This window comes from Corvus hawaiiensis, chromosome 14 (genome assembly GCF_020740725.1).
Source record: "Corvus hawaiiensis isolate bCorHaw1 chromosome 14, bCorHaw1.pri.cur, whole genome shotgun sequence".
NCBI lineage: Eukaryota > Metazoa > Chordata > Aves > Passeriformes > Corvidae > Corvus > Corvus hawaiiensis.
Window position 1 is genome coordinate 15,899,649 of NC_063226.1, and position 25,732 is coordinate 15,925,380.

At 50.0% G+C, this 25,732-nt stretch overlaps 1 protein-coding gene across 2 annotated transcripts in view; it reads left to right on the forward strand.

The window, feature by feature from the left end:
• The first annotated feature begins 11,327 nt into the window (after positions 1-11,327).
• The window catches only part of CD99L2 (CD99 molecule like 2), a 31,216-nt gene continuing 16,811 nt past the window's right edge, over positions 11,328-25,732 (forward strand). Inside the window, exon 1 of one of the 2 annotated variants that reach the window (XM_048318712.1) lies at positions 11,328-11,440. In XM_048318712.1, the coding sequence (XP_048174669.1) occupies positions 11,383-11,440 (58 nt within the window). In that variant the 5' untranslated portion in view covers positions 11,328-11,382. The remainder of the gene's footprint in view (positions 11,441-25,732) is intronic. The other variant, XM_048318711.1, reaches the window with a different exon arrangement.

Genomic DNA, 25,732 nt, shown 5'->3' on the forward strand with positions numbered 1-25,732 from the left:
ATAGGAACTGCCCCAGTGAGAGAGAAAAATTTCCAATGCCTTGAACATCCCAAGCTCTGCACCTGCAGGCAGAGGCTGCAGGGAGTAAGGGAGGATGTTTCTGCCACAGCTCTGCTCAGTTACAGCTATCCTCCAGGTATCACTTAAGTGGTATTTGGGCAAGACATATTTCTACCCAGAAGGGCAGGGAAAAAGATTATTTCATTAAGTGACTGAGGCACTGCATGGCCAAAGCCACTATTACACCAGGTTTGATTTGAAATGGTAAGCAAGAGGTCAGACTCTCTCAACACTGATCTCCCGGGGGAGAAGAGATAAGGCAGAGTGCTAAGATTTCCACGCTCCCACATGAATAGATAAGGTCTGAATGAGCAGCCTCATCTGTAGGCTGCTTCCCTAAGCGTTTTTCATAGCTTTCACTGGAAACCCTCATACCTTTCTACACTGAATCACATAATTATGGTTTCCACAAGAAATTCAGAGCAGGATCTCCTCCCACAAAATTTCCTCTCACCTGCACTCCTTTCATCACCAAAGATAACTGTTTGTCAGCACTACCTCTACTGTTGAAAGGGTTCACAAGCAGCTCAATTTAGCAGCCAGAGTCAAGAATATTTCCCCATGTGCTTCTAAAACGTGTTTCTGTGTGTGGCATGAGCATCTCCATGAGGAATCATTCATTCAGGACACACTTGCAGTCTCGATGTGTTCTCCCTGCTAAGCAAGGAGCTTCTTTTACAATAGACAACCCCCATCATCAGGAGGTTGCCTTCCAGTTCCCCAGGAAAGCCTTGCTCAGATGGAGATACTGCTGGCAGGATGTAGCCCCATTAATCTCTGCCATCCCAGTTCCTCATGCCTGAGCTGTTCCCTGTCACAGGAGGCTCCCTCTTCATTACAACCTCCCACATGCAACAGGAACATAATAGCCTGGTGCAACCTGACCCTGGGTAAACTCCAAACACAGACAAGACACTGCTCTGAAAGTCACCAGTTAATTCATCTTTCAGCAGCAGATTATTTCTGATGTGGAATGCTTGCTCCCTTTCCCTCAGAACAGCAAGCTGGGGTTTATCACAGCTCTGCAAGAAAGTCCTTCCTGATAGACTCACCCAAGAATTTGCACTGACACCGGGGCCAGTGTTCCAGAGTTGAAAGCGCTGCTGTAATTACACATGACTGTTGTATAAACTCCAGTTTTGGTTGCTCATAACTTCATCTATAATTAATTGTTTAGGCTGAAAATTTCTCCAGCTGGATTCAGCCTCAGGCTCAACTCTTTCATTTTGGCTGAAATGGCTTGAGTCTTTCCCAAGAATATATTTAAAGAAAAAGACTCTCTTTTGCCCCTGTTAAAATGATCTTTTTGTAATTTACTGAAATGTTCTCACAACTCCATGCTTCTAAAAGCAGCACCTTGAAATACTGGCAGACATGACTGTTGTGAAACACGTCTCTTCATATTGTCAGGGGGAGAGAAGGATCATAATTTGGCTGTTTTCAGCCTCAGACTTAAATATATATAAACATATATAGGTATGTATATACATACACACACACATACACATATTTAACTTTGACTACCCTGAGTGCTGAGCAAGTCTGGTGCCCCACTGTGCCAGACACTCCAGTGAGGGGACACACACACCATCCAACAGAGACCAAGGATACTCCTGCAGCTACAAGCCTTGGTAGAGCTTTCACTGCAAATGTGCCCTTTGGTTGCAGGTTCTCTGAGGTACCAGGCCAGAAGAGAGCAGGAGACAGGTCAAGCTGAGCAGGACACAGACACTACATCTCAGTGAACACAGGGGAAGGAACTACTCAAAAGAGCCTGTGATGAGCCTGACCACAGAGCAAGGTCTGACCTGTAGGCAGTGAAGACAACCCTGGGTGCACATGGAGCAGCAAAGACAAGTCAAAATGTTCAAAAGCAGTTCAGTAAATAGCTTCAGTCTACTCTGAAAACAGCCAGAAGTGTCTCTGCAGAGGTCTACTCTACAATGACACAGAGGTGGAGAAAATGAGTACGTGATCACTCATGAAAAAGAGCACAGCACAATGCAAGAGGGCTGAATGCAACGTGCCTGAACAACCTAAAGGTTCCTTCTTCAGGAGTATCTGAAGTTGAAACCTTATGACAGGCTAAAGATGTTGGACCCACATTTAAAGGGGGTGCACACCCAGTGATTTCTGGCCATGCAGAAAACAGTCAGAAAGCACATTTGGCTGCAGAAAACAAACCCTTGAAACATAAGAAGTCTTGAAAAATCTGAACAGAAAAGTGAAAATTACTTCATTAAAATTTTTACCAATGTGATAGAGTCCAGAGATGTAATCAGGAAAAAGAAACCCCTGCACTCATCTGCCTCCAAGCTAACCAGGAAAGCAAAATGGGCCCACTCTAACTAAGAAAATAAAACAGTTATAGACAGTTCTTACTACTCTGTGAACATGAGTCAGTACAAGTGAAAATGGTGCACAGATGGGCCAGCACAGAAGCAACAGAAGTGCCGTGATATTTACAAGGGGAAAAAAAAAATCTTCCTTTACAAGTGTAAATATACCAGAGAAATCATCCACTCGCAGCACAAACCGGGCTTTGATGTAGCAAACACTCCCACCAGGGACGGCACTGGCTCTGCCGGGAGGAGCAGGGAGGAGCAGGCATGGTAGACGTTGCATCTGGAAGACAGTAGGCTCAAAGCACTGAGCTTTTCCAAGGAGTCACAACACACGAACATGCCAGACACACAGACCATTTTATAGTCCTCATGCAACCAGCAGCAAGGGGCCAAGCACTGTCCCAGGCCGTGGAGAGATGCTGAGAAGGAAAGAATTGTGGTCAGTGTTGGGTCTAACAGCTGGAAAGAGCATTAGGAGAGCCCCACCAGCCTGGGCTCTGGTGCACTGCCCACAACACCAGACATGCGACATCTTAAAAGACACACGAATCAAAGCTGGTGGTGTTCTGCACGGGGCGAAGAAAGCAGCACCTGGAGCACTCTGTCCAGCTCTGGGGTCCTCAGCACAGGAAGGACATGGACCTGCTGGAACAGGACCAGAGGAGGGCCATGAAGATGATCAGAGGAAAAATGATCCAGGGAGACCTTAAAGCACCTTCCAGTACCTAAAGGGGCTACAAGAAGGATGGGGACATTTTACCAGGGGCCGTTGCGATAGGACAAGGGATAATGGTTTTAACTAAAAGAGTTGACTTCAACTAGATGCAAGGAAAAGTTTTTTTACAATGAGGGTGGTGAAACACTGGCACAGGTTGCCCAGAGAGGTGGTAAATGCCCCATTCCTGGAAACATTCAAGGTCGGGTCGGATGGGCTCTGAACAACCTGATGTTTGGGCTGAAGCAGATGATCTTTAAAACATCCCTTCCAACCCCAACCATTCTATGATTTTTGGGCCCCTCAGCCTCTCACAGAGCAGCAATAACACAGGGGGTCTTTTTCTCCAGCCTCTCTCAGGCCTCCCTGTCAGTGCAAGCTGCTCAGTTCACAGCGAGAGCACGGGGCTCAGCTCTCCAGACTAATCACATTCCTCCCCACACGCCTTCCCCTCACCTGTAAAACAGCAGTAACAATATTTACACTTCTGCAGCTGGCTCAAGATGCGGGAAAGTAAACTTAATTATCATCAGTGCTATTCACCTGTGAGGAACAGCTCAGAGCCTGGCCACAGGAGGAATGAATGGAGCCCAAGGAGTCAGTGGAGCTCCCAGAGTGGAGCTGCAGGAGACAGCACAAATCTAACCCCAGTGGTAAAAAGGTCTGGCAGCTTTGAATGGGAGAGAAACAGCTTCCCCATCACTTACGAAGTTGTTTATAGTGAATTATCACAGAATTTCATAATGGGTTTCCAAGCAGGTCAGGCAAACTCCTGCCATTCAGCTGCTCTGACCGCTGACTCTGCAGTGACACACGTACTTGTGTTCCACGGGACAAACCATTTTTAAACAATAAACCCGGCTTTCCAAACCTCTCACCTCCTCCGGGTCCCTCTAACAACTTTGTGGGTTTGTGCTACATTGTCTCACTCTTGAAGACCTTTTTTTCCCCAGTGTTGTGTGAAAGACCCAAGCACAGCAGGAGAAATTAATTAACTGAGCAGACAGCGATTCTGCCATCAAATGAACAAAATGAAAGAGTAACAGAGACTTACACTTATAGTCACCCCTAAGTGTTTCACATGACAACAGCAGGGAAAACACAGTCCAGACTGTTGTTTTAATGTTGATAATATTCCAAAATCTGCAGTGCTTACCAATTTCTCAGTGGAAATAAAACCTTTGACATCAGTGGGAATTCTGTCTGGGCACGAAAGCTGGTTGTTATATTATGATCCAGCAGTAAGAGTCTGTTTTGATTGTCAGATGTTTAGCACCATTCCTTTCTATGCCTGAGAGCACCTGGACTGACAAGCAGAGGACAAAACTTCAGTGGAATTGTGTTAGACATGAATACATCTGTGCACTCACGTGCTTTCTGCCAAGGCTTGTGCTGGCAAGGAGGTGATTCTGTGCTCCAATACGGGCAGGGTTTATACTTTGCAATCACCTCCCAGCAGCTGGAGGGCTGCCTGACGCGTCAGCCCGCTCTGCTGGAGAGCGTTGGCTTTTTGCATCTCAGCTGGTTTGTTACTGCTGCACACATCCCGCCCAGGTGCAGACCAGGACTGGGCAGAACAAGGCTGCTAACTTCCCCCAAAATCGTGAAGATGTTAAGGTGTATAGGGGGAGGGAAGGGGAGAAGGAAATTGTTATACTAACAGCAACAGTAAGAGGGAAAAGAATTAAAATGATGACAGGAACAAAATTCAAAGGCGCACGAGTGTAAGACACCATCACTTCAGGCATATGTCAAAATAGTGTCAGATTTTTCTCTGTTCATTAAGTCAACAGTTAAACACCCACCAGCTCTGCTTTTTGCTAGCCCTGGAGTTTTGCTGCACCTGGAGATCCTCTCTACGGCATCAGCAGTAGAAACAACTAGGTTTGTCAGCAGATAACCTCATTCAAGAGCAGGTTGAGTGACCCCTTCCACTCGTGTCCTCACGAGGGCCACAAGCAGGGGTCAGGTCACAGAGTCTGTGTGGTGGAGACCAGCCCAAGCACAACAGAAGCCATGGAAAAATGGCCTGAATTTTATCGATTTTTCCTAGTTTTAAGTCACACATAACAGCACTTAATATTTGTCCCCAGAGTTTGATGAAAATTATCCCCATAATACTAAGTTAAAAGCATCAGATTGATATCTATCCAGCTAACGTGGTAGAGATCACCAGACTGTGGTGAAGAATGGTCCCAGCAAGGGAACATTGTGCACTGGTCTGAGAAGAACTTCCCCTCTCCAGCAGTGGGGGTTCTTAACTCCCTCGCATTTACAGAAGATTCACAGAGAAAGAACCTGACACAGGAGTGCTTTTCAATAGGGCTTTGAACTGCTAACAATATTTGATACAAAATCACTGCCCAATTACAAAATTCGGTGGTGTGGTTAAAGAAAACCCAAACAAACAACCCACATGCAATAACTTAAGAACTTACTGGGTTTTAGAAATGTTCGTTTCCTTTTTGGTACATAACTCCTATTATACTCAATGGAACTTTTCCATTACAGATAGAAGGATGAGTAAACAAGCAAACTCTTATTTACAAAAGAGGGATAACATTGTCCAAGGGAGAGTGCATATTGGATTGAGACTATGGTAATTTCCTAGGACTGTATTTAGATGAAAGAGTCTGGGTTTTTTAGTGGTTTTGGCCTCAAAAGCCTTCCCAAGGGACATGTATAATTTAGCTGTGCTAAGTCTCCCTTAGGTTTAGGAGCCAAGAAGACAGACTCATCTCTCTTCTGCGAGAGCCAACATCCAGAATTTGGCAACAAACACAATTTTCTCCTAAGCAGTGTCAGCCCTGAGTTGTACCTGCTCTTTGCCATTATACCAACCCAGGCACATAAATCACCCCTGTCCAGTCTGAGGGAAAAAATCCCACACAGACACTTTGATTGCCCTGACACTACCTGTTCTGCACTCCAATTTCCAAACTTCTCAGTCCAAATAAAGCTGCTTTATGCACTGTTTTATTACCTCAGGTAATAGTGCACACTCTCAGCAACAGGAACAAAGACTTTGGTGAAAGCAAGCTTGTTTGTCTGAGGGTTTTGGGGTTTTTCCCGTAAAAAAAAAATTCTCCCCATTTGTAACTATGAACATTCCTCACCAGTCCTCACCTAAGTCAGCCAAAAATCACATGAGGTCTTTCTGAAAAACTAAGTTCTGTGCAATGAAGTTATTAACTGCTGGGAAAGGCAGAAAAGCTTTTTTACAGCTGTTCATTGATCCACTGAACGTCACCTTACACTCTGTAGCCCCTTTTGGATTCTGCAGACTTCTGGAGTAGGCTAAGAAAAAACAAAAACCTTGGCCAGAGCAGTTACACTGCTTCTTGAGACATGTTTTTTTTGGGTTAAGGCCTCAGATTTTCAGCCAGCAATTTCTGTCCCTGGTGGAAATAAAAAAAAAAAAAAAAAAAGAAAACACCAGGTTTGTCTGCTTTTCAGGAATCCAGAGAACACTTGTGAGTTTCTAAGACGCTCACAGGAGATGTGAATTGACCCCAATGCCCCAGCATCCTTCCATCAAAGATACCAGTTATTCTGACAAAAGCCAGCAGTGCCTGGCTCCGGACCAGAGCGCTCCCAGACACACAGAGATGGGAAGCAGGAGAGGAGCGCCTGGTCATACCAGCTCCCCTTTGGCACCCAGTGAGCCACATCCCTGTGCCCACTCCAGCTGTGCTCCCACAGAAGGGGAGAGCCTGGTCCACCTGATGCTGAGGTCCCCATCACCAATGCTTGAGCCTGTCCACACAACAGCTTTAATGACTCTCAGAAACCTTTCACACAGGGACCACGGCTTGTGCTGCTCACTCTGGTTTCAAGCAGGTGCACAAACCCCTTGGTTTAAGCAATTGGCTGTCATCCTGCAGTGAATGAGGCCAGAATTAATTTTCTCCATTTAATTTATGCTTCAGCATTTTTATTCTACAACTGCACACGGATGCTTGGGAACCAGCAGGTGCATTTCATCAGTACATAAACCATACCCAAGCAGTCCACTTCTTATTCCTGCATGCTTCTGCAGGAGCACACCACTCCTCACACCCAGTCTGCTGCTTAGCTTCCTTTCCTCTTTCCCTTTTAAATGGCACAGACAGCTGATGAAGAGCCAGGCACTCACCTTGACCCAGACTTGAATCTCCATCAGACTTTCTCAGCAGGAACAGCCAGGTTTGAAATGAGAGGAAATGCTTGGCAGGTGTTCCCAGGGGACTGGCCAAAAATAAATGCACTCTCCAGTTAATTTCCATCTGAGTACTACTAACATTTCTCCTTTAAGAGTGCGGCTGAAGCATTTGATTTACACAAGGTGAGGCATTTGTTTGCAGTCACCTGGCAGAGCCAGCACACAACAGGGAACATTCAGACCCATTTTAATCACCTATGTAAGGTGCCCGCGCTCTCCATACAGACAAGGGATCTTTTAGGGTGTGATTCACTGTAATTAGGAACCTACCTCTCACCTTTGATTATAGCAGGAGTCTAGACAGCTAGTGTTGGCAGAGAACTGACAGACTTTAAAATTAGCCTGTACAAATATTCCCCAATGCATCGGATCTGCAAGGAAACAGACTGGAGGCTCTCTGGGAAGAGGGTTATAGCGAGTAGTACTCGACACTTGGCAGGCAGAGGAGCAGGTAAGGCTGTTTACAGGGAGCTCTACTCAGCCGTGACTTCCAACAGACAAGTCCCTGGAGCCAGCACAGAACGCCGCAGGCTGGGCGAACCGGGTCCCGAAGCCCCCGAGCCGCTTCCCTCCGCTCAGCTGCTGGCACTGGAGGAGAAAAGTCTGCTGGATGTCAGCTCTGGCGCAGGACCAGAGCCGGCAGCATGGCGACCCGCCAGCCCATTGCCCAGCAAAACCCACTCCTTCCTTCTGCACGGGGATGCAGCTGTGACTGAAGAGCCCGGGAGTACCCCGAGTCCCGGAGCCGCGGGCTGCTGGGTGGTGCAGGCTGAGCGCTGCTCGTAACTCTCATCTCATACTACTGCTTGCCTTTTTGGTTTTTTTTTTTGTTTGTTTTTTGTTTTTTTTTTTAAGGAACTACATGGATCATAACTTTAATAAGGACTTTAGAAAACAAGGTATCTAGAAAATTTGGCCAGATGCATTCTAGCTTCATTAAAGAATTTAAAATCTCTCCCCAAATTAGCAAATCTTTTACTTAAAAAAAGAATTGTTGTATTTGAAAATAGTGCCATAAAACAATACCTCAGGCAGGAGACAGACTAAGGTAGACACATAGTTCAGCCTCTGAAATGACTCGCTTTAAATTGTGTATTTTCATTTTCCATCCCAGATAACTGTGTGGCAAGGCTGTGCATTGCTACATGACAGCCCGTTCTGCTTTTAAAACACCAGCACTTCAGTAGCAGCTAAATTGATGCTTTTTATGTGTCCATCACTTACCGAGGGTAATTGATTGGTGCCTGTGAGGGGCTCTGAGATCTAATGCATTACATGTTCTGAGCCTGCTAAATTATTTGAAGAGACTTAGGAAGAAAAATATTCTAAATCAGATTTTTGTGTGATCCAGTATTCCCTTTCCCAATCAGCATTTCCCCTTTCCATATTTTTGCTCAGTTCGAAAAAGCTTGCTAAGCCCAGGGAGCAGATTTTCAATGGCAGCAAGAAGAGTTGAGCTTGACACCTGTTAAAATATAATAGAAAGTGAGTATATTTTTCCACTGAAAGTTCTTCTGATGACTGTTTATCCCGCTATTTAAAGATTACAGCTTTAATCTAGCTCAAGAGAAGAAAAGGGAAAGGTCACAGCTCCGTCGAGCTCGGAGGAAAGCGATCCGACGGGCAGACGGCACTGCAGCCCTGGACAACATGCTATGCTCCAGCCTCACAACGCATCCTCTGTGGTACAATTTGGAAGCATTTAAGCTCAGCTGCCTTAAACACAGCCCGAACCAAGAATAGCCTCGGCTCCCGGGCACAGGTCAGGCGATGCTGAGTCACTTGCTGGCCGGGCCCCAGGCTTTTCAGCTGCCTTGGGCTCGGCCTCCTTAAAGACACACACAGCTCCAGCTCCAGCTGGGCATGACCAGACAGGGATGGCACCCTCGGATGCCAGGGAGTTTAGCCAGATGCATGATTCCAATATGAATTCCTGGTTCGTACCGCCCTGTTTCCCTCCAGCTTCGGAGTGCAGCACTGCTGCTGCCTTCCTGCCCATTCAAAGCTACATTCATACATCTCTTTGTAATTATGAATCAACTCCCAGGCATCGGTGCGCACCCCAGGCTCACACAGAACGGCAAACAATATACTGTCACGGGTTGCATCAGCTGCACGATGCTCTCTCATGCCTTCAGGCTCGCTAAAGCTGATCCAACGCTAATATTATAATAGCCTTTTTACCCGCCTCCTCCCCCAACAATTACCGGAGGCTTGGAAAGCCATTGAAATGCAAATAGCACACGGAGAGGTTATTGGGGAACCAGACGGGGAAGGTACAAATGCTGTCCTGCTAGTTTCCTTTAGTTTGACACGAACGGGACTGTAATTCTGAATTTCTCTTTGTATAAACAGGGAGAGAGGCAATATTGTCAATGTACAGACGGCCGTATGTAGCAGCTGAAGTGCATCTTCCCCAGCACCGCCTCTCTGTATCTGGGACCCCCGTCACTCCCCTCAGTTGCTGTAGTAGCAGAGAATTGCACAGCACAGAAGCGTCTGTAGCTCCGATGACACGAGCGTGCCCAACTTACACTAACTCACATAAACGCACCCAGTGTGGGTTTGAGGGACCTTGCCCCTGCAAGGAAAGGCACTTTGGAGCCTGCAGTTTGCTATGTGGCCATAGATGAAAGTCAGAAGTACAGCATCCCTGCCCCTGTTATCCCACCGCATCCTTCAACCCAGGCGCTTCTACAGAGGACGGGTACCCCCCATGGTCTGCTTGCCTACTATCTTTTCAGGTAATGTTTTCACCAAGGACAAAAAAGGGCTTTCTGGACCCAAGGCAGTCCTGACACTCGGCTGGAGCAGCCGCGAACAGCAGCGTGTACCAGCTGCTGTGAGGTGACACGGGACTACGATGTCCCAGACACTTCTTCAGGCTCTCAGTCCCCATTAAAGCTTCAGAAATACCTCCTAAAAATAGGCTGCATCCTCATCCCCTTTTCTGTAGCAAAACAACATATAAATATCCCAAAGAAGATGGTTACCGTGTTATTAACAATTCCCTACCCCCCTTCAAAAGAGCCAGAGAGAAGAGGGTCCAGCACCCGGTGCACAAAGGGGTAGCTTGTTTGCCTTGCCGAGGAGGCGGCTGAGGGCAGCTCTAACAGCCGTTTACAGCTACTCAAGGGCTGTTATTAAGACGACAGAGCCAACACAGCTGGGGGTGATGGCTAAAGGGTCAGTGGGAGGGGCAGACTGAACCCAGGAGAACCTTCTTCCCAAGGTAGAGGGATAGCACGGCCACTGGTCATCTTAAGGGAGGTGGGAGAGCTTTCAGCCCTGGAGGTTTTCAGACGTGGCTGTGGCTCGTGTAACCTGGTGTCCATGGGTTCCGCTCCGAGGGGGCCTTTGGGCTGGAGACCTCCAGAGGTCGCTTCCAGCCAACAATTCCATAGCTCCATAACCTCCACGTTAAATACTTGGCATTAAAGGGTGAAACTGCAGCAGCTCCTTCCTTTGTACTTCTGTACTTTCCCTGGAGCAGGGCAGAGCCCCCAGGCCCGCACCACCGCCCCACGCCAGCACCTCTGCGGCCTCCCAGCTGGAATACGCGGCTGTCCCAGCGCCGGAGGTCGTGCCCGCGGCCACGCGGGGCTGTCCCTGCCCCCCGGCTGCTGCCTCCGGGCTCCCCCAGACGCGAGGTGCTGCTCCCGGGGGGTGATGGACGGTGGGGTCCGGCAGCAGCAGTCCCAACCCTTCCCCGCTTCCCTGCGCGTCTCCCCATCGCTGTTTGCCGCCCGGATCTCCCCGCTCGGGTGAGCAGATGTGCGGCTGCCGCCGGAGACAGCCCCGCTCCCGCCCGGCGGAAGGATGCGCGCCGGGGCCGCATTTTCGCCGAGAGGAAGAGGCCGGCAGGTACCGGGGCTCGGCCATCCCCCGGGGGCCGCGGGGTCTCCCCTCAGCCGCCCTCTCCCCTGTGTGGGGCCGGGGCGGGGGCGCGGCCCGGCGCGGAGGGCGGGGGGCGGTGGCGCGGAGCGCCCGCCCCTCACGGCCGCGTCCCGCCCCGGCGGAGACGGGAGCCGAGCCCGCGGCAGACGCAGCCCCGCCGCGCCATGGCCGGCCGCCGCCTCCTGGGGCTGCTGCTGGCCTTCGCCGCGCTGCTGGGCGCAGGTAGGGCGGCCTGGGCCGGGCACGGCGGGGCGGCGGCGGGAGGGGGCGGCCCGGGGGGAGAGCGGGGCCCGGGGGGCGCGGCGCGGTGTGCGCATGATCGCGGCGCCGGGCCCGGCCCAGGAACGGCGGACCCCCCCCCCCCCCCCGGTCAGGGGCACCCCGCGGGATGCTGCTCCCGAGGGATGCAGGGGTTGCGGCCCCGCCGCCGTGGGGGCTTCTCGGGCTGGATCCTCCCCCGGCTGCACGGAGCCTGCCCCGGGAGGGCTCACGGGGCCGGAGAGATGCGGCCCGAGGAGGGGCCCCAGCTGGGAGGATGCACCCGCGGGGATCGCCTCGGGGAGGGGGCTGCGTCCTTCGGGCTCCACCCTGCGCAGAGCACCCCGACTCCGCAGCGGATGGCGGGGTGCCAGCTTGTGCATCAGGGCCGGGCCGCAGACGATCCTTGTCCCCCCTTCTTCTCCCGGACCCCACCCTGGGCTCTGTCCGCCTCCGGCCCCCCTGCTCCTGCTCCCCCCGCTCGCGATGGGGCCGGTCCCGCACCGGTACCCGCAGGTAGGGCCGCTCGAGCCCGGCGCTAGGTGACAGTGCTGGTGACGGACCCATCTCGGAGCGCAGCGTCTGCCTCCGGGTGACAGTGTCACAGCGATGCTTAAGATGTGCGATGCTGCAGGTATAAAGCTCTGGAGCAGCCCGGGGCTCAGCTAATCCTAAACAGAGGTAGTCATGGAGTCACCGCGAAAGGAGTTTGGGTTTATCTCTCTGCTCGCTGGGCTGTTGGATTAGCGGATTCTCTGTGTGACCCAAATTCGTCGAGCTGCTGGTTGCATTCTCACTCTTTTTTGGTCCCACTGTTATTTCTGCAGATCAGAATAGTCTAACCCAGAAATCGGTCCCAGCTGAACAACAACTAGGAAGGAAAAAAATTACCTTTTTTTTCAGGAGGGCAGGGACGGAGACATTAAGATCAATGCAAACTCTTTTAAGGAAACAACTCTTTGTTTCCTTAAAAAAACGCAACAGTACTCTTAAAAAGATGTTTGTTTGAATTGAAAAGAAGGGTCCTTCTAAAGGTTATACAGAGAAAATAGACAGCAATTATGTAAAAGGGCCCAGGAAAGTTTTTCTAAACAAAATCTGCTGTTAGCTAGGAGACACCCGGCAAGTGTAGACTGGTTAGATGATAGCATCAAAGCAGAGAGTGAACCAAACCCCAAGTAGGTTTTGCTGTTGAAATAGATCAGGTTTTCCATGGGTCAGCTGGAATTAGTTTGTTTGCATTTGGTACTTAGCTGTTTGTGCACCTGGAATGGTAACAGCATGGTACAGAATTACTTATGCTGACCAGGTTAGCGGCTGCATTTTTAATTGGTGGATATCTGCTTGACAGGCTGAGCTGAAATGGTGCATAAAGTCCTGATTTTAGGTTAAAATAAAAAAAAAATCTGATTAGTCAGTACTAAAGCTATTTGCATTCTGTGTTTTTCGCAATATGGGCAAACAAAAATGCTGTTTTGTTTCATTTTGGAGCTCTTGGGCTGCAGGGTCCAGCTCTTAAATATCATTGGCTGTGTTTGTATCAAAATGAATTTTACTGGAACATTCATAAATCATTCTTGCCAGCACGAGACTTCACAGGTAATTGAACAACATTAAGTTTGTCTCCTCTCCGAACTGCTTTAAATTGCCTCTCCGTGGCGATCACTGTGTAAGGGGAAGCGGGCTCTGCACTTGCGACCTCTCCCGTGCAGAGCCTTGCCGACATGGGACACACCGAACCGAGGGGCTGGAGTGTGACACAGCCTTTCCACGTGGCCTCTGCTTCCTCCCCCGGTGTATTCCAGCAGTGGCTCTCGCATCCCGTCGTGGGTACCTGCTCCTCCCCCCCCCCCCAATGTGTTGGAGCAGTTTTGCAGTACCCTGAGAGAGCCTTGGGAATCCTTCCCCACCTGAGCACTGAACTGGCCTTTTGGATACCAGCACAACCTTCCTGCCATCATCCTGTACCCGTGGGAAAGTAACAGGTGATTGGAAGGGAGTGGGTTTCCCAGGCAGGGCGCTCCAATGCCATTTCTTCAGAACAGCAGCAATAGAAATCACACTTCTTCATTGCCTCTATTTCCCAGCTTGTTTTTTGCCTTCTTGTTCTGAAACAGTTGCTCCAGCAATGTCGAAGGTGGCCTGAGGGCAGCCCCGTCTCTTGGAAGCTCGGAGATTTACAAATTATCAAGAACTTAGGATAACAAACAACATCATCAGTACTTAGCATGATTCCTGCAACTGACGTCCAGATCCACCAGTGACACAAGAGTGATGTGTGTCTTGTCTGTGACTGTCCAGTAAAGCAGGAGCAAACTTCACTTTTTAGTTGAAAAAAACCGGCTTTGGGTTTCTCTTTGATCAAATTCTAGTGCATTTCCCTTCATTCATGACTGTGTGCTTCAGTGCCCTACCCGTGGGCTCTCGGACACAGCCGTGCCGCATCCGTCTGTGTCTCTGAGCTCCTCCTGCCCACAGCCCGTCTGTCTGTGGCTGCAGTGCTGGAAACAGGCATTGCTTGCAGGGCACCAACCCATTTTCCAGTGCTGCTAAACTCTGGCGTATTCCCAGTGTGTTGGGAGGGCAGAAGCATTAAAGTATTTTGAGACAGTGGAGAAAACCAAACACCCTGCAAAGCCGCTTGGCTGCAGCCAGAGGCAAGCATTCCCTATGCCAGCACATTGCACGGTGTTTTAAATTCACAGATCTGTGGATTTTCCAGAACGTAGTTACGGTTCATGTTTATGAGTCATCCAGGGATAGCCACGTGCTTGTGGAAAACAGTAAGATGGTCAAACAAGAAACTCTCCACCCTTATTGTTTTCCCCTCTCCTCTCCTCGCTTTCATAAGCCAGTACAGAAATGCATGGATGTGTTTTCATGGAAAGCTGGCACATTTGACATCTGAGGGCTTTTTGAAGGGAGCGCAAGGTTTCCCCTCGCAGGCCAGGCAGAAAGGGCACGTGCGGTTTTTGTGCTTTACGTTGTGTAAGAAAAGGTTGAAGAAAAACTTCACTCTACAAACGGCGATGGGTAGTTGGGCGTGTCCTCCACAGTTGCCGTCTCAGCACTGACAAGCGCCTCTCTGTGTTGTTACACGTGTCTTCACAGGCAGTCTCACAGATCACCTTTCCTCTCGAGTGTGACTACAGTATCCCACCAGCAATTAGAATAACTACTTAAATGTGAAAGCAATACTAGGCAGTATGATGAGCTGTATATAATAACTGTTGCACCGCTGGCTGCAGTCGCTGCGGGCGGCTCCCCTGCACCAGCTCCGCATGACAGTGCCCAACGGAGAGCACGGAGAAAGCAGACCGGAGCCATCTCTTTTCCAGATGTTTTCTCAAGTGTCTGGACTCCACTTTGCACTGGGCAGACATGGATACAGCTGGCAGAAAAGGGGGTGCCAGCGCCAGGTAATCCCGTGTCTTTGTGCCCCGTCACTTGCCAGGGTCACTTGACACAGATGTGCTGCAAGAGTTGCGGGGAGGAATTAATTAGGAGCAGAAGAGAAAGGCTTGGTTTGGCATTGTTGTCGAAACTGAAGGAGATAGCTGCTAAAAATCTTTGTTATACTACATTATTGTGTTATTAAAGTTATAATTACCAGGTATCAGCGGCGAGTCAAAGTAATACATTTAAAGAATAATTTTTACTTAGATAGTGTCTTTAGTGTGTATGACAAAGCAGGAGAAGCCAAATTGGTTTTCTTACAAATTATCTCTGATCTTTGAACAAATATGCATTAATTAAATGTGCCATGCTCAGATATTTATGTACATAGCTGTGGAAATAATTAATTTCCATAGTTCTACTTGTATTTTGAAACTTTTTCTTCTACCAGCCTAGTGATAAATGTACTTGGAAATGGCTGTTTAGCTCTTGGGGTCTTTTTCCTGCTCTAAAAAAATGTGATTTTTTCCTTCCATCTGTTGCAAACATTTCAGCCCTTAAAGCACATAAAACAGAAGTGCATATTGATCTCCTGAGTTGACTAGAATAAACTTTTAAAACTGCTTGGTTTAAACCCAGATTTGTTTTCTTCTTGGAAGACTATCTCCTGAAGGTTTAAGGCATTGACTTTACAATTAACTAAAGGAAAAACTGGGGTTTTATTAGACAGTGCTTCTGAAGCCACTCTAATAACAAAACATATGTTTAATAAACTACATAACACTGATGGCAAAGAGAAAACCTTTGCAATAATTCCTTTGTAAGTTGATTGATATAATTCACAATCAGTGGAAGTGCTCGAATAGAGGAAAACGGGAGAAGATGAACATGGCACATCAAAATGTAGAACATGAAAGGACTTTGAAAGGGAAACTTCAAAGTTGGGGATCCAGATGCTAGAGTCACTAGCTGTGATTTAGGATGTGAGCACGGGAATGTGACTGCTGAGGGAACAACACTTTTGAGAAGGAAATACAAGCCCGGTAGCCATGGCAAAGAGAGAGGTGAGCGCTGCCTCTGCACTCACAGGGATTTCAGTGGAGCTGCTCAGGGTCAGCTTTGGGTTTGATCTTCTGAGAGCTGAGCCTGCTGGTGCGATGAGGGCGAAGTTAATGCTAATACATATTTACAAAATTGCCTTGCAGTCACTCCAAAATCCTTTTCCTTTGCTTTTCAACCTTGTCTAGGAAACACAGAAACTTATTGTGGGAGGAGAACGAGGGCCACAGGCAGAAAGCTGATGCTGAGTGTGAGCTCTGCTTCCCTGAGTTACCTGATCACATGAGCAGCATCTTCAGGGAAGGAGAGGGCCAGGTTGCTGTAGGGATCTGGTGCTGTCACCACATACATGCATAAAAAAACCAAAGTGAGTAAAACCAGAGGCATTAGCAACATTTTGGAGGTGGTGGCTCAGACAGGGAGGAGGGATGCTGGGAACTGCATCATTCTGCTGTTGGAATGCTCTGCGGGCTGGTACAGGGTTGTCTCCAGCAAACAAGGTGCTGGGAAAAGAGAGCTGCTCAGCATTTTGTATGCCCATTGAAATGCTCTCTTTGCCTATGCACAAAGAAATCTGGGTAAAAAGAACTCGTCAAAGTTGGAATAATCTTACTGAAATCCTGCTTCAGAAGGACACGCTTGGAGTTGGGTGTTTAGGGGTAACTGCAGCTCTGGCTCTGGGAGGGTAGAAGGTGTGGAGATCTACTTACAGCTTTTTACCAGCTAGGCTCGTAGTTCAATGCTTTAGAAAGCCTCGGGCAGCCTAGAGAGGGAGCATGGGCAATCCAGCATTTCAGTAGCCCAGCAACAGAAGGCAGAAGCTAAACAAGCAGAAGAGGTTTCCAGCCCCAGCTGTGGATGGCAAAAGAGGTGCTTGTGCTGCAGAACAGATGTTAGATAGCTGGTAAGGTTTTGAACAGCACATTAGTCTTGTGTCCATAAAGCATTGTCTGCTGATGAAAGTGTTCTTTCAGGAGTAGGAGCTTGGGGAATGTCTCTATCGTAATGTCCGATCTCCGTATGATCTCTCTATGGGGTGAACGTGAGCAGCTTGGTGGGACACATCTCTGTGGTGACCAGACACCTCCAGTCAGGTGTTCCTGCTACTGCAGGACTTGGATCATCTTTCCAGACAGTAAAATCTGAGTGAAAATAATGCCAGACTAATGTAGACTCTTTCTACCTCATTTGGAGTAAAAACCTCCCCAGGTCCCATCCTGCCATCTGGTACACAGCCTTTTTGCTGGGTTTCCACTACAGAGCCTGAAGAGGTAGAAAGACCCAGAATTGGTGCAACTTCACCTGGCGCAGTTTCTTACCCTAGAAGTTCTGGCCAGAGAATCACAGAATCAGTTAGGTTGGAAAAGACCTCTTGAGGTCATTGAGTCCAACCTGTGACCAAAGATGACCATGTCAACCACACAATGGCACTGAGTGCCACATCTAGTCTCTTAAACATCTCCAGGGACAGTGCCTCCACTATCTCCTTGGGCAGTCCATTCCAATGTTTATTCACCCTTTCTGTGAAGAAATTCCTCCTAGTGTCCAACCTCAAATCACCATGTAACCTTATGCAGAAGAGGCAACGCTAGGCACAAGAGGTTGCATCCCCCCAAAATCAAACCATCCCATCCTGGGTGGTGTTTCCAGCTGGTGCAAGCTGCTCTGAGCCCCTGCTCAGCCCCACACAAAGCCCTGCTTCATGACCCAGCCACAGGCTGGGTTCTGCCCCAGGTGCGTCCTCTGGGGTGAGTGTTCAGCCTGGCCCCACTCGCTGGGCCCCAGCTACTGCTGCTGGTGACAGACTGTCTCTTGCACTGTCAAGTGACACTGAGCCCATTCCATTCAGTTCTGTGTAATTATTTGCCAAGAAACTGGAATTAGTTATTTCAGCCCCCTGCCCCCCACCCCTCCCCCTCACCCCCCCCCACCCCGGACAGCGCTAAGCTTTGAGCTCATGTATGCTTTTAAAAACACCCACAGTTCCCAAACATGTCTTTCACTTCATGCAGAAAATAGAGCATTTTTAAGTGAGGTTAAACATATGTTTGAAAAGAAAATGTATTTCTTCTTTCTGTTTTGTAGTGATGGTCTTAACTGAGTGAATTATGTAGATACTTTCACAGAGAAAATCTCAGAGCCACAACAGTTTGCAAACAGTTGGGTTTGTAAGTGTTGGTGCTATTTCCTCTCCAAGTAGGGTCAGAGAGAGCAAGCGACCTGTTGCGGGATTTCTCTTTGAACTCAGTGAGCTCTTAAGTTTTATGTTTAAATTATTTCATGCTACATCAGTAGCACAGAGTGCTCTGATTATACAGCACCTGTTCCCCTGGTGATGGGGATGCAGCATGGGAAGTAGCAGAAGCTGGATACACACCCCAAAGTCTCCTTTTCAGAGACTTCTCCAAGCTCCTCTATGAAAGTGAGGAGCCAAACTCACCTTATTGAAAACAAGCTGTTGTAAAAGGCCGAGGGATGTGGCACAGCTTCCCTCGATGTGGGCGAGCCAGGAGGGGTGGGCTCACAGCTGCTGTCTGGGTGGTTAAAAAATCACCACCAGTTCCTGCACTGCTTGCTCAAAATTATCTCCAGCAGGTCTTTGGTGCTGCTTCCTACTTGGAGGGTGCAGCTCCCCACCCTGCCGTCTCTCCATGCTGGCTCCTTCCCTCGGCAGCACCACCTGGATCTGGGATGCTCCAGGAGCCGCAGAGCCGCATCACCCAGAGCACAGTGGGAGTGTGGGTGGGCGAGGAGGGTGCAGGCAGTGAGCAGCACGGGGTGGAGTCTCAACCGCTCCCCACCTGACCCGAATACCCCATGTTTGCGCGGGGAGGTGCTGTGGGAAGGCAGGGACAGCAGTGGCCAGGAGAGAGCCCTGCAGTGCAGCTGCGGTGACAGGGCAGACAGATCCCCTCAGCCAGAGAAGGCTGAGCCCCCCCATGCCTTCCTAGAGCCCCGCTCCATCTGTCAGCATTGCCCAAGTCTTCATTCCCACCACTGCTCTGCTTCTGATTTTAAATAGCACAGTGCGACAGGAGCATCACATCCCAAGTGATGAATCAGCATTTTTACCGTGTAATTCCCTATTTACCTACTTTTAACTACAGCATCTTCTCTTGATCTTTATCTGGTGAGAATGATCTTTTTCCACCGGGAATCAGGTGATAAGCATTTAATCTCCTGCTTCAGTTTTCTTTGGGCTCGTGCATCACTGACTTTGTCATCAGTTGTTCTTCACTGGATTATGAACAAAATGCTTTCATGCCACAATTTGTTGTCTGGTTGATAAACAGGCATCTTTGGCCATAGGCAAATTCGTAGTCATTACTTAATGTGTAAGCAGAAATCAAATGGCTAATGTGAATGTACATTGTAATTTTTCTGGGTGGACAGCAGGCAGGAAAACACAGAAGCAGCTGTTGTGGTGTAATCCCAACTGGCAACTCAGCCCCACACAGCCATTTGCTCACATTCCCTACCGTCGGGATGGGGGAGAGAACTGGAAGGGTAAAAGTGAGAAAACTCATGGATTGGGATAAAGGCAGTTTAACAGGTAAAGCAAACCAAGGGATTCATTCCCCACTTCCCAGGGCAGGCAGGTGTTCAGCATCCCCAGGACAGCAGGGCTCCATCACCCGTAATGGTGACTTGGGAAGACAAACACCATCACTCCAAATGCCCCCCCCTTGCTCCTCCTCCCCAGCTTTATATGCTGAGCGTGGTGCCATATGGTCTGGGATATCCCCTGGGTCAGTTGGGGTCGGCTGTCCTGGCTGTGTCCCCTCCCAGCTCCTTGTGCCCCCCAGCCTCTCTCTGGTGGGGTGGGTGGGGAGCAGGAAAGGCCTTGGCTCTGGGTAAGAACTGCTCAGCAACAACAAAAACATCTCTGTATTATCAACATCATTTTCAGCACAAATCCAAACCACAGCCCCATTCCAGCTGCTATGAAGATAACAAACTCTACCCCAGCCAAAACCAGCATGTCCCCCAATTTTCAGCCCTGCACCCACAGTTATAGGAGGAAAAGGAACTTGCTGTGTTTTTTGACCTTCACTAGGAATCTCAAACCAGATGAGCTGGGGTCCATGTCTCCCACTCTCTGCCTGGTAAGGCTGAGTGAAGTCTGGGGGCAGGGCACTTGGGCACAGGGAGTACCAAGTGCCCTTGAGTGGTTTCAGTTCAAATCCTGCTCCTGCTCCCAGCCTGCCTGTCCCTGATAGGGCTGGCTCTCAGCAGTGCTGCACCAGACCGTGGCTGTCTGGAGAAACCAGGCTGTTGCCTGCTGGGCGGTGGGATCATGGCACCCCCACGTCTCCCCTTCCCTTGCTGCCAGGGCAGTAATCCAGTTCACCAGCAGAGGCCTGCACGCAGCACCTACTGGGGACAAACCCGAGCCCAGGGTGACACTGTTGTTTTTTCCATCACTGAAAAGTCATCTTAAACCATTCTCTGTCCTGTGCAGTTGGGTCAGTGCTAATTTCCCCTTGGCCTCTTGCAAAGTGACTGGGGTGTGGGAATAAAATAATGATGCTCTCCCACATCCTTTCCCCTTTAGGTATATAAATTGTTCTTCCTTAAAAAAATCCCAAACAAACAGCAAGAAAGTGGAAAGGAAAACCAGCTCCCTTTCTTACCAGATACACCTTTAAGTTATTGAGGTTTACAGCTGGGGCATTTTCCCACAGTCCCAGGGAGGGTCAGAGGTTTGCAGAGCTCCTGTGAGGGCCAGGACATCTGAGCTCCCCCTGCCCTCCTTAGTCCTTGGCCACCATGTCCTGGTACCCACTCCAGGCACGGAAAGCTGGGCATCACCCCATCCTCATCACAAGTACAGAGCTGGGCTCAGGCACACCCCAGAAGGGGGGGAACCTTAAATATTCGTGCTCTAAACCTTTCAGCTTTTTGCTCCGGGTGCAATTGATTGTGGACTAATTGAAAGCCGTTTTTGGCAGTGGTGCGGCAGAGCTGTCTTTGACACAAACCTCAAAGAACAGCTATCATATTAAAGTTGCTTAGAGAACATCACTTACTCCATGCGCAGAGATGGCGGAGAGCCCTGGAAACCTGGAAAGCTTTGAGTGCTGATACTGAAGAAAACTGTTTGGATTGGCATCTTGTGTTGCCAGAGCAGGGCTACCTGGTCTCGGACCGTGCTGGGATGGAAGAGCTGCTGAAACATTTGTTTGTTGTGGAGTCAGAGGGAGGGCGCTGCTGTGGAGCCAGAAATGGGCCAGCCCTGACCATCAGCTGCCGGCCCAAGGCATTTCATGGGAAACCCCCACACAAAGTCTTTCCTGGCTGTGGTCCTGCTGACCTTGATGGAGATTTGTTTTCCCTCGGAGCTGTTCAGGGTTGCTGCTGGCACCCAGAGGTGTTTGTCTGTCTGTGATAGGGGCTCTCAGCTTTCAAGGGTTCCTTGCAGCCTCCATGCCGGCCCCTGGTAAATAGGGTGGGCTCTGGGCGAGCCAGTTACCAGATGCAGCTGTTGGCAAAGAGAAGTCAAGGGCTCTTCCCTCTGTGGTTTTAAATCGTGCTGTGGAGGAGTGGGAAAGGCTGTGCAAGAGGGCAGCAGATGAGAAACTCCTCCCTGCTGTGTTTTTTGTCTGGTATCTGCAGAGAGACCTACTGGCAGCTCCCAGTGTGGCTATGGCAGCAGAGGCTGAGCCCCTGGCTGCTCCCCTGGGGCTGTGGGACACGGCAGGGAGTGCAGGGTGGTGCTCCTTCTTTAGGTACTTTGGAAGCAACCTGGACATCTGTCCTTCCACACCAGATGGGGAGAAGATGCTTTTGGACCTTTGTGCAGCCCTCAGCATGATGGAGGGTGGATGGCATTGCATCCCTTGAGCATCCAGTGTCTGGCCAGGCAGGTCCCAGTGAGAGCTCACCTTTACTCACCAAAACTCACCCTTTTGGCCCTGCCCCACATCATGGTGCCAGTGATGTCTGCTGGGAAGGAGCCTGGTGCAGGCTGGTTTTGCTGGTCATGTTTTCCTCACCAGCTCCATCATCCCTGCTGAGTGTAGAGCTTATCAGGTACCGCTGCCAAATAATTTATGTGATTCCTAGTAAGTCTGGAAATCAAATTGCAACAGACACCTGTTTCTCGCGCGGCTGCCCCAGCGCACAGAACCGCAGTGTTATCCTGTGGCTTAGAGCCCAAGTGAGGGGTGTTGCCCTGAGCTGCAGACTCCACAGCTTGCACTGGGGCTGTGCTGCCTCTCCTGCCCTATCCCGGGGCACCGGCTGGAGGACGGGGCAGAGCTGGAGTTGTCGTGGAGCTGAGGTTCCCAGCAGGGACCCGAGGGTAGCGTAGGCGTTAGAGCCTGCACGGGGTCAGGACAGCAATGCCCTGGCTAATCCCCTTTAGGCATTTCCCTTAATAGGTTTCAAACACAACCACCATCAGTCCCTCCACAAAGAGAAAGTCTTCATTATGCAAATTCTCATCTTAAAGCTTTATTCATGTGCTTCCTGGCAGGCTTTCCTTTAATCTCAAGAGCGAGATTGCTTGGAATTACCATATACCCTTGTTAATTGCATTAAAAAAAAAAATTCAGCAAAGGTTGTTTTTGCCATAATCAAGAGTGATTTTTGATTAGTACTTCTGAAAATCAAAATGTTTCACTGAGAATAGAGAGCAAGGACAGCAGCATTCCCTCATCCCCCACGAGGAGCAGGGGTCATCCCAGCTGGGGGAATGTGTCCCACTGCTCTTGACTGGTCATGCCCTGGGCTGGAGTGATGTACCCCCAGCATCAGCTGTTGGTCCCACTGCTGGGGTGGATGCAGGGGACTGTTTTCTCTCACACTTAGAGCCCTTCCACCCCTTGCCCTGGCAGGCTGCTGACAGCTTGTTTGTTCAGGGCAGCCAGTCTTCCCTGGCAGCAGCCGAGGAGATAGATTGGAAGTTCAAAGTCTGCTTTTTAAGGCAGAGCTGCCTTGAGGAGGATGTCTGAGCTGAGGAGGCAGCCTGGCCTGTCTGCAGGGAGCAGTGCAGCTGCACAGAAGCTGTCCTTAGCCACCTGCCCCACCAGCACTGCTCCCAGAGACTGTGTGTGACACCCCAGCTCTGAGGAGCACTGCTCTCCCTACACACACACAACTGTGCTTTGGCCTTAGCAGTCAGCAAGAATTTGGGATTCACAAGTAAATATCCCACATGTTTGGCAGTAGCTGGGGCCAGTGGCCGGACAGCAGTGGTGGAGGCATCAGCAAGTCCAAAGCTCTGCTCTATCCTGACTGGGATCCCTGCTCTGGCCGGTGGTGTTGTGCCATTGCCTGCGCCAGGAGAGGTCCCCAGGGACCCTCGGTGGTGCCCCAGGTACCCCAGCTGCTGCAGGGCAGACCCGTGCCCATGGAGGAGCAGCCATTTACTCCCCACAGACTTCTGGGGCTGTGTCTCTGCTGAGATGGCAGAAACCCCACTGCGAGGATGCAGCCCAGAGGTCCAGCAACAGGGCTCTTCTCCCAAACTCCTCCTCCCCCAGTGCCCTGCCCAGAGCTCCCAGCACAGCTGTGGGTGCCCAGCCTCAGGGAACTGCCTGTGTGTGCCGACATCATAACTTGGAACCAAAAAGATGAGGTTGGTCACTGGGGACACCCTTTTGGCTACCTCAGCACTTGCTTTCCTGCTTTCCTCCTGCTCCCCTGCCTGCTGTGTCGCTCCTAAGGTGGATGCATAAAAGTCAGGCAGTTGGAATTACTTTCTGCTGCCCTTGTACCTGCTTTGCATTCTCCCGTAATCTCCCGGGCTGTCAATCTTGTACCATCTCAGGCTCTCTATTCCCAGGGAAGCTAAACACATATATATTGCACAAAGAGATCCGTGGGCTGGCGCTAAAAATGGAATACACCTCGCTCTGACTGCTGCAGACGGCCTGGCAATATACTGGGTGTGAATTATGATACTGTAATTCAAGCTTTGTCAAACAGTGGGGCTTAATTAGAATATATATATAATTGTAAAAACTAAAAAGCTGACGAGTACAATTGTGTGTTTGAGCTGCCTGCTACAGAAAATAATGAGGAGAGAATACATTAAGGCACAAAACCCTTCTACCTTCAAAGAGCAGCTAGCTCTGATTAAAAATACCCCCGGCAAGGCGAGGGGACTCAGCAAGACGTGGGGGAGTCTGCCATGCTGGCTCGGCCATAACTCTCACCCCTGTTCTACAGCTTCTGCCGGACACAGCTGTAGCCTTGGGGTCCCCCCACCTCCCCACTCTGGCATTGGGGGATTCATATTGGGTGCCATGTGATGTCCCAGCTTGGTCTCTTTGGATTGTCAGATTAAATAAAAACACGGAAAACGTATCTAATTTGCCTATTCCCCCCTTGCCACGGAGCTGCAGTGCCATGGATGCTCCAGTGCCCTTGGCTGGTGGCACACAGGGCTGGAATTGCCCCCAGTTGCCCCTGGGGATGCGCATTTTCTCCCAGCAGCCAAAGCGCAGAGTTCTTTCAAAGACCCAGTGCAAGGGTAGCGAAAAAATAACCCGAACTAGCCTAGTCATCAGCCCTGACAAGGATCCCATACTGCTCCCCAGCACTGAGCAACCTGCAGGAGGGGTTTTGCATATAACTGCTATTGTGGCCCTGTAACGGGTTGTAGGTGGGATGTCCTACGGGGAAGGTGACGTGTCAGGCACGACCCTGACTCTGCTTCATGGGCATTGCAGACAACCTGTGCTGCAGCTCAGCAGCTTGTGAGTGCTGATGTGCAGGAATGGGCCCCAGCCTCTCCCGAAAAGTATAAATCCTTAATGTAAAGATACTCCGTGCTGTGCGTGGGTTCCCATCAGAGGATGGGCTTTGGAAGCTCCACTCCTCCACTGCTTGTGGAGCAGTGGCAGGGCCCCAGAAGCAAAGGGATTGCAGAGGACAGTGCAGAGAGCAGCTGTGCTGCCTCCAGAAAAACTGCATGTGCACAGTAAACATGAGTACCAAGAGCTGGTGGGGTTTTCAGTGTCTGGCCATGAAATTCCAGATTTGTTGCCACTTAGTAAGTGAGTAAAACAACAAGGGGGGCATTCCAGTCTTATCTGTCGGAGTGAGCAGGGGAGTTTGTGTGCCTGTGACGGCAACGCTCGGTTATTGATCCATAAAAGGTGTAATATGTCTCTATAACACCCTTTGCATGAAATAGAGATGTTGTCAGCTTCCATTAACTGGCAATCTATTATTAATCCTTGCCAATGCCTAGGAGAGTCCTGGAAAAGGATGTCAGTTTGCCATGGACAGCATTGGGAAAGCCCTGGGTAGGGGGCTGTGCCAAGCACTGCAGCTCCTTGGGAAAGTTTTAGTGGGAAATTAGGTGCATTTGCAGTTTTCCCAACCCTCACTTGGGCAACATTCCCACCTCTCCCGCCAGTGTGGGGAAAGCGCCCAGGATGTAGCTCCAGCCCAGGACACTTTACTGCAGGGAGAGTTGCCAAGAAGAGCTGTCATCAAACCCAGGGAGGTGTAAGTGCATCTCAGCCAGTGGGTCCAGTGAGCCCCTCAAAGCCAGGCGGAGGGAGCCCACTTTTTGGGACACTGTGTTTCCTGCAGGGCCCATGTCCCCACCAGGGGGGACATCTCTGTGCAGCCCCACAACCCCCACAGCCCTTCATTGGAACGTGTGAGCTGCACACACCCCCCAGCTGTGCACTCCCCCACTTGGTGTTTGGGCTCCTACACCGGCACAGGGAGGATCCGCTGACACAGGGCTCAGGGTGCAGCAAGTCAGTGCCTTAATATTGACTTAATCATGGAGAGCAGAGGGAGTGAGGGAGAGGGAAGGGAGGGCTCCTGGCATAGTGA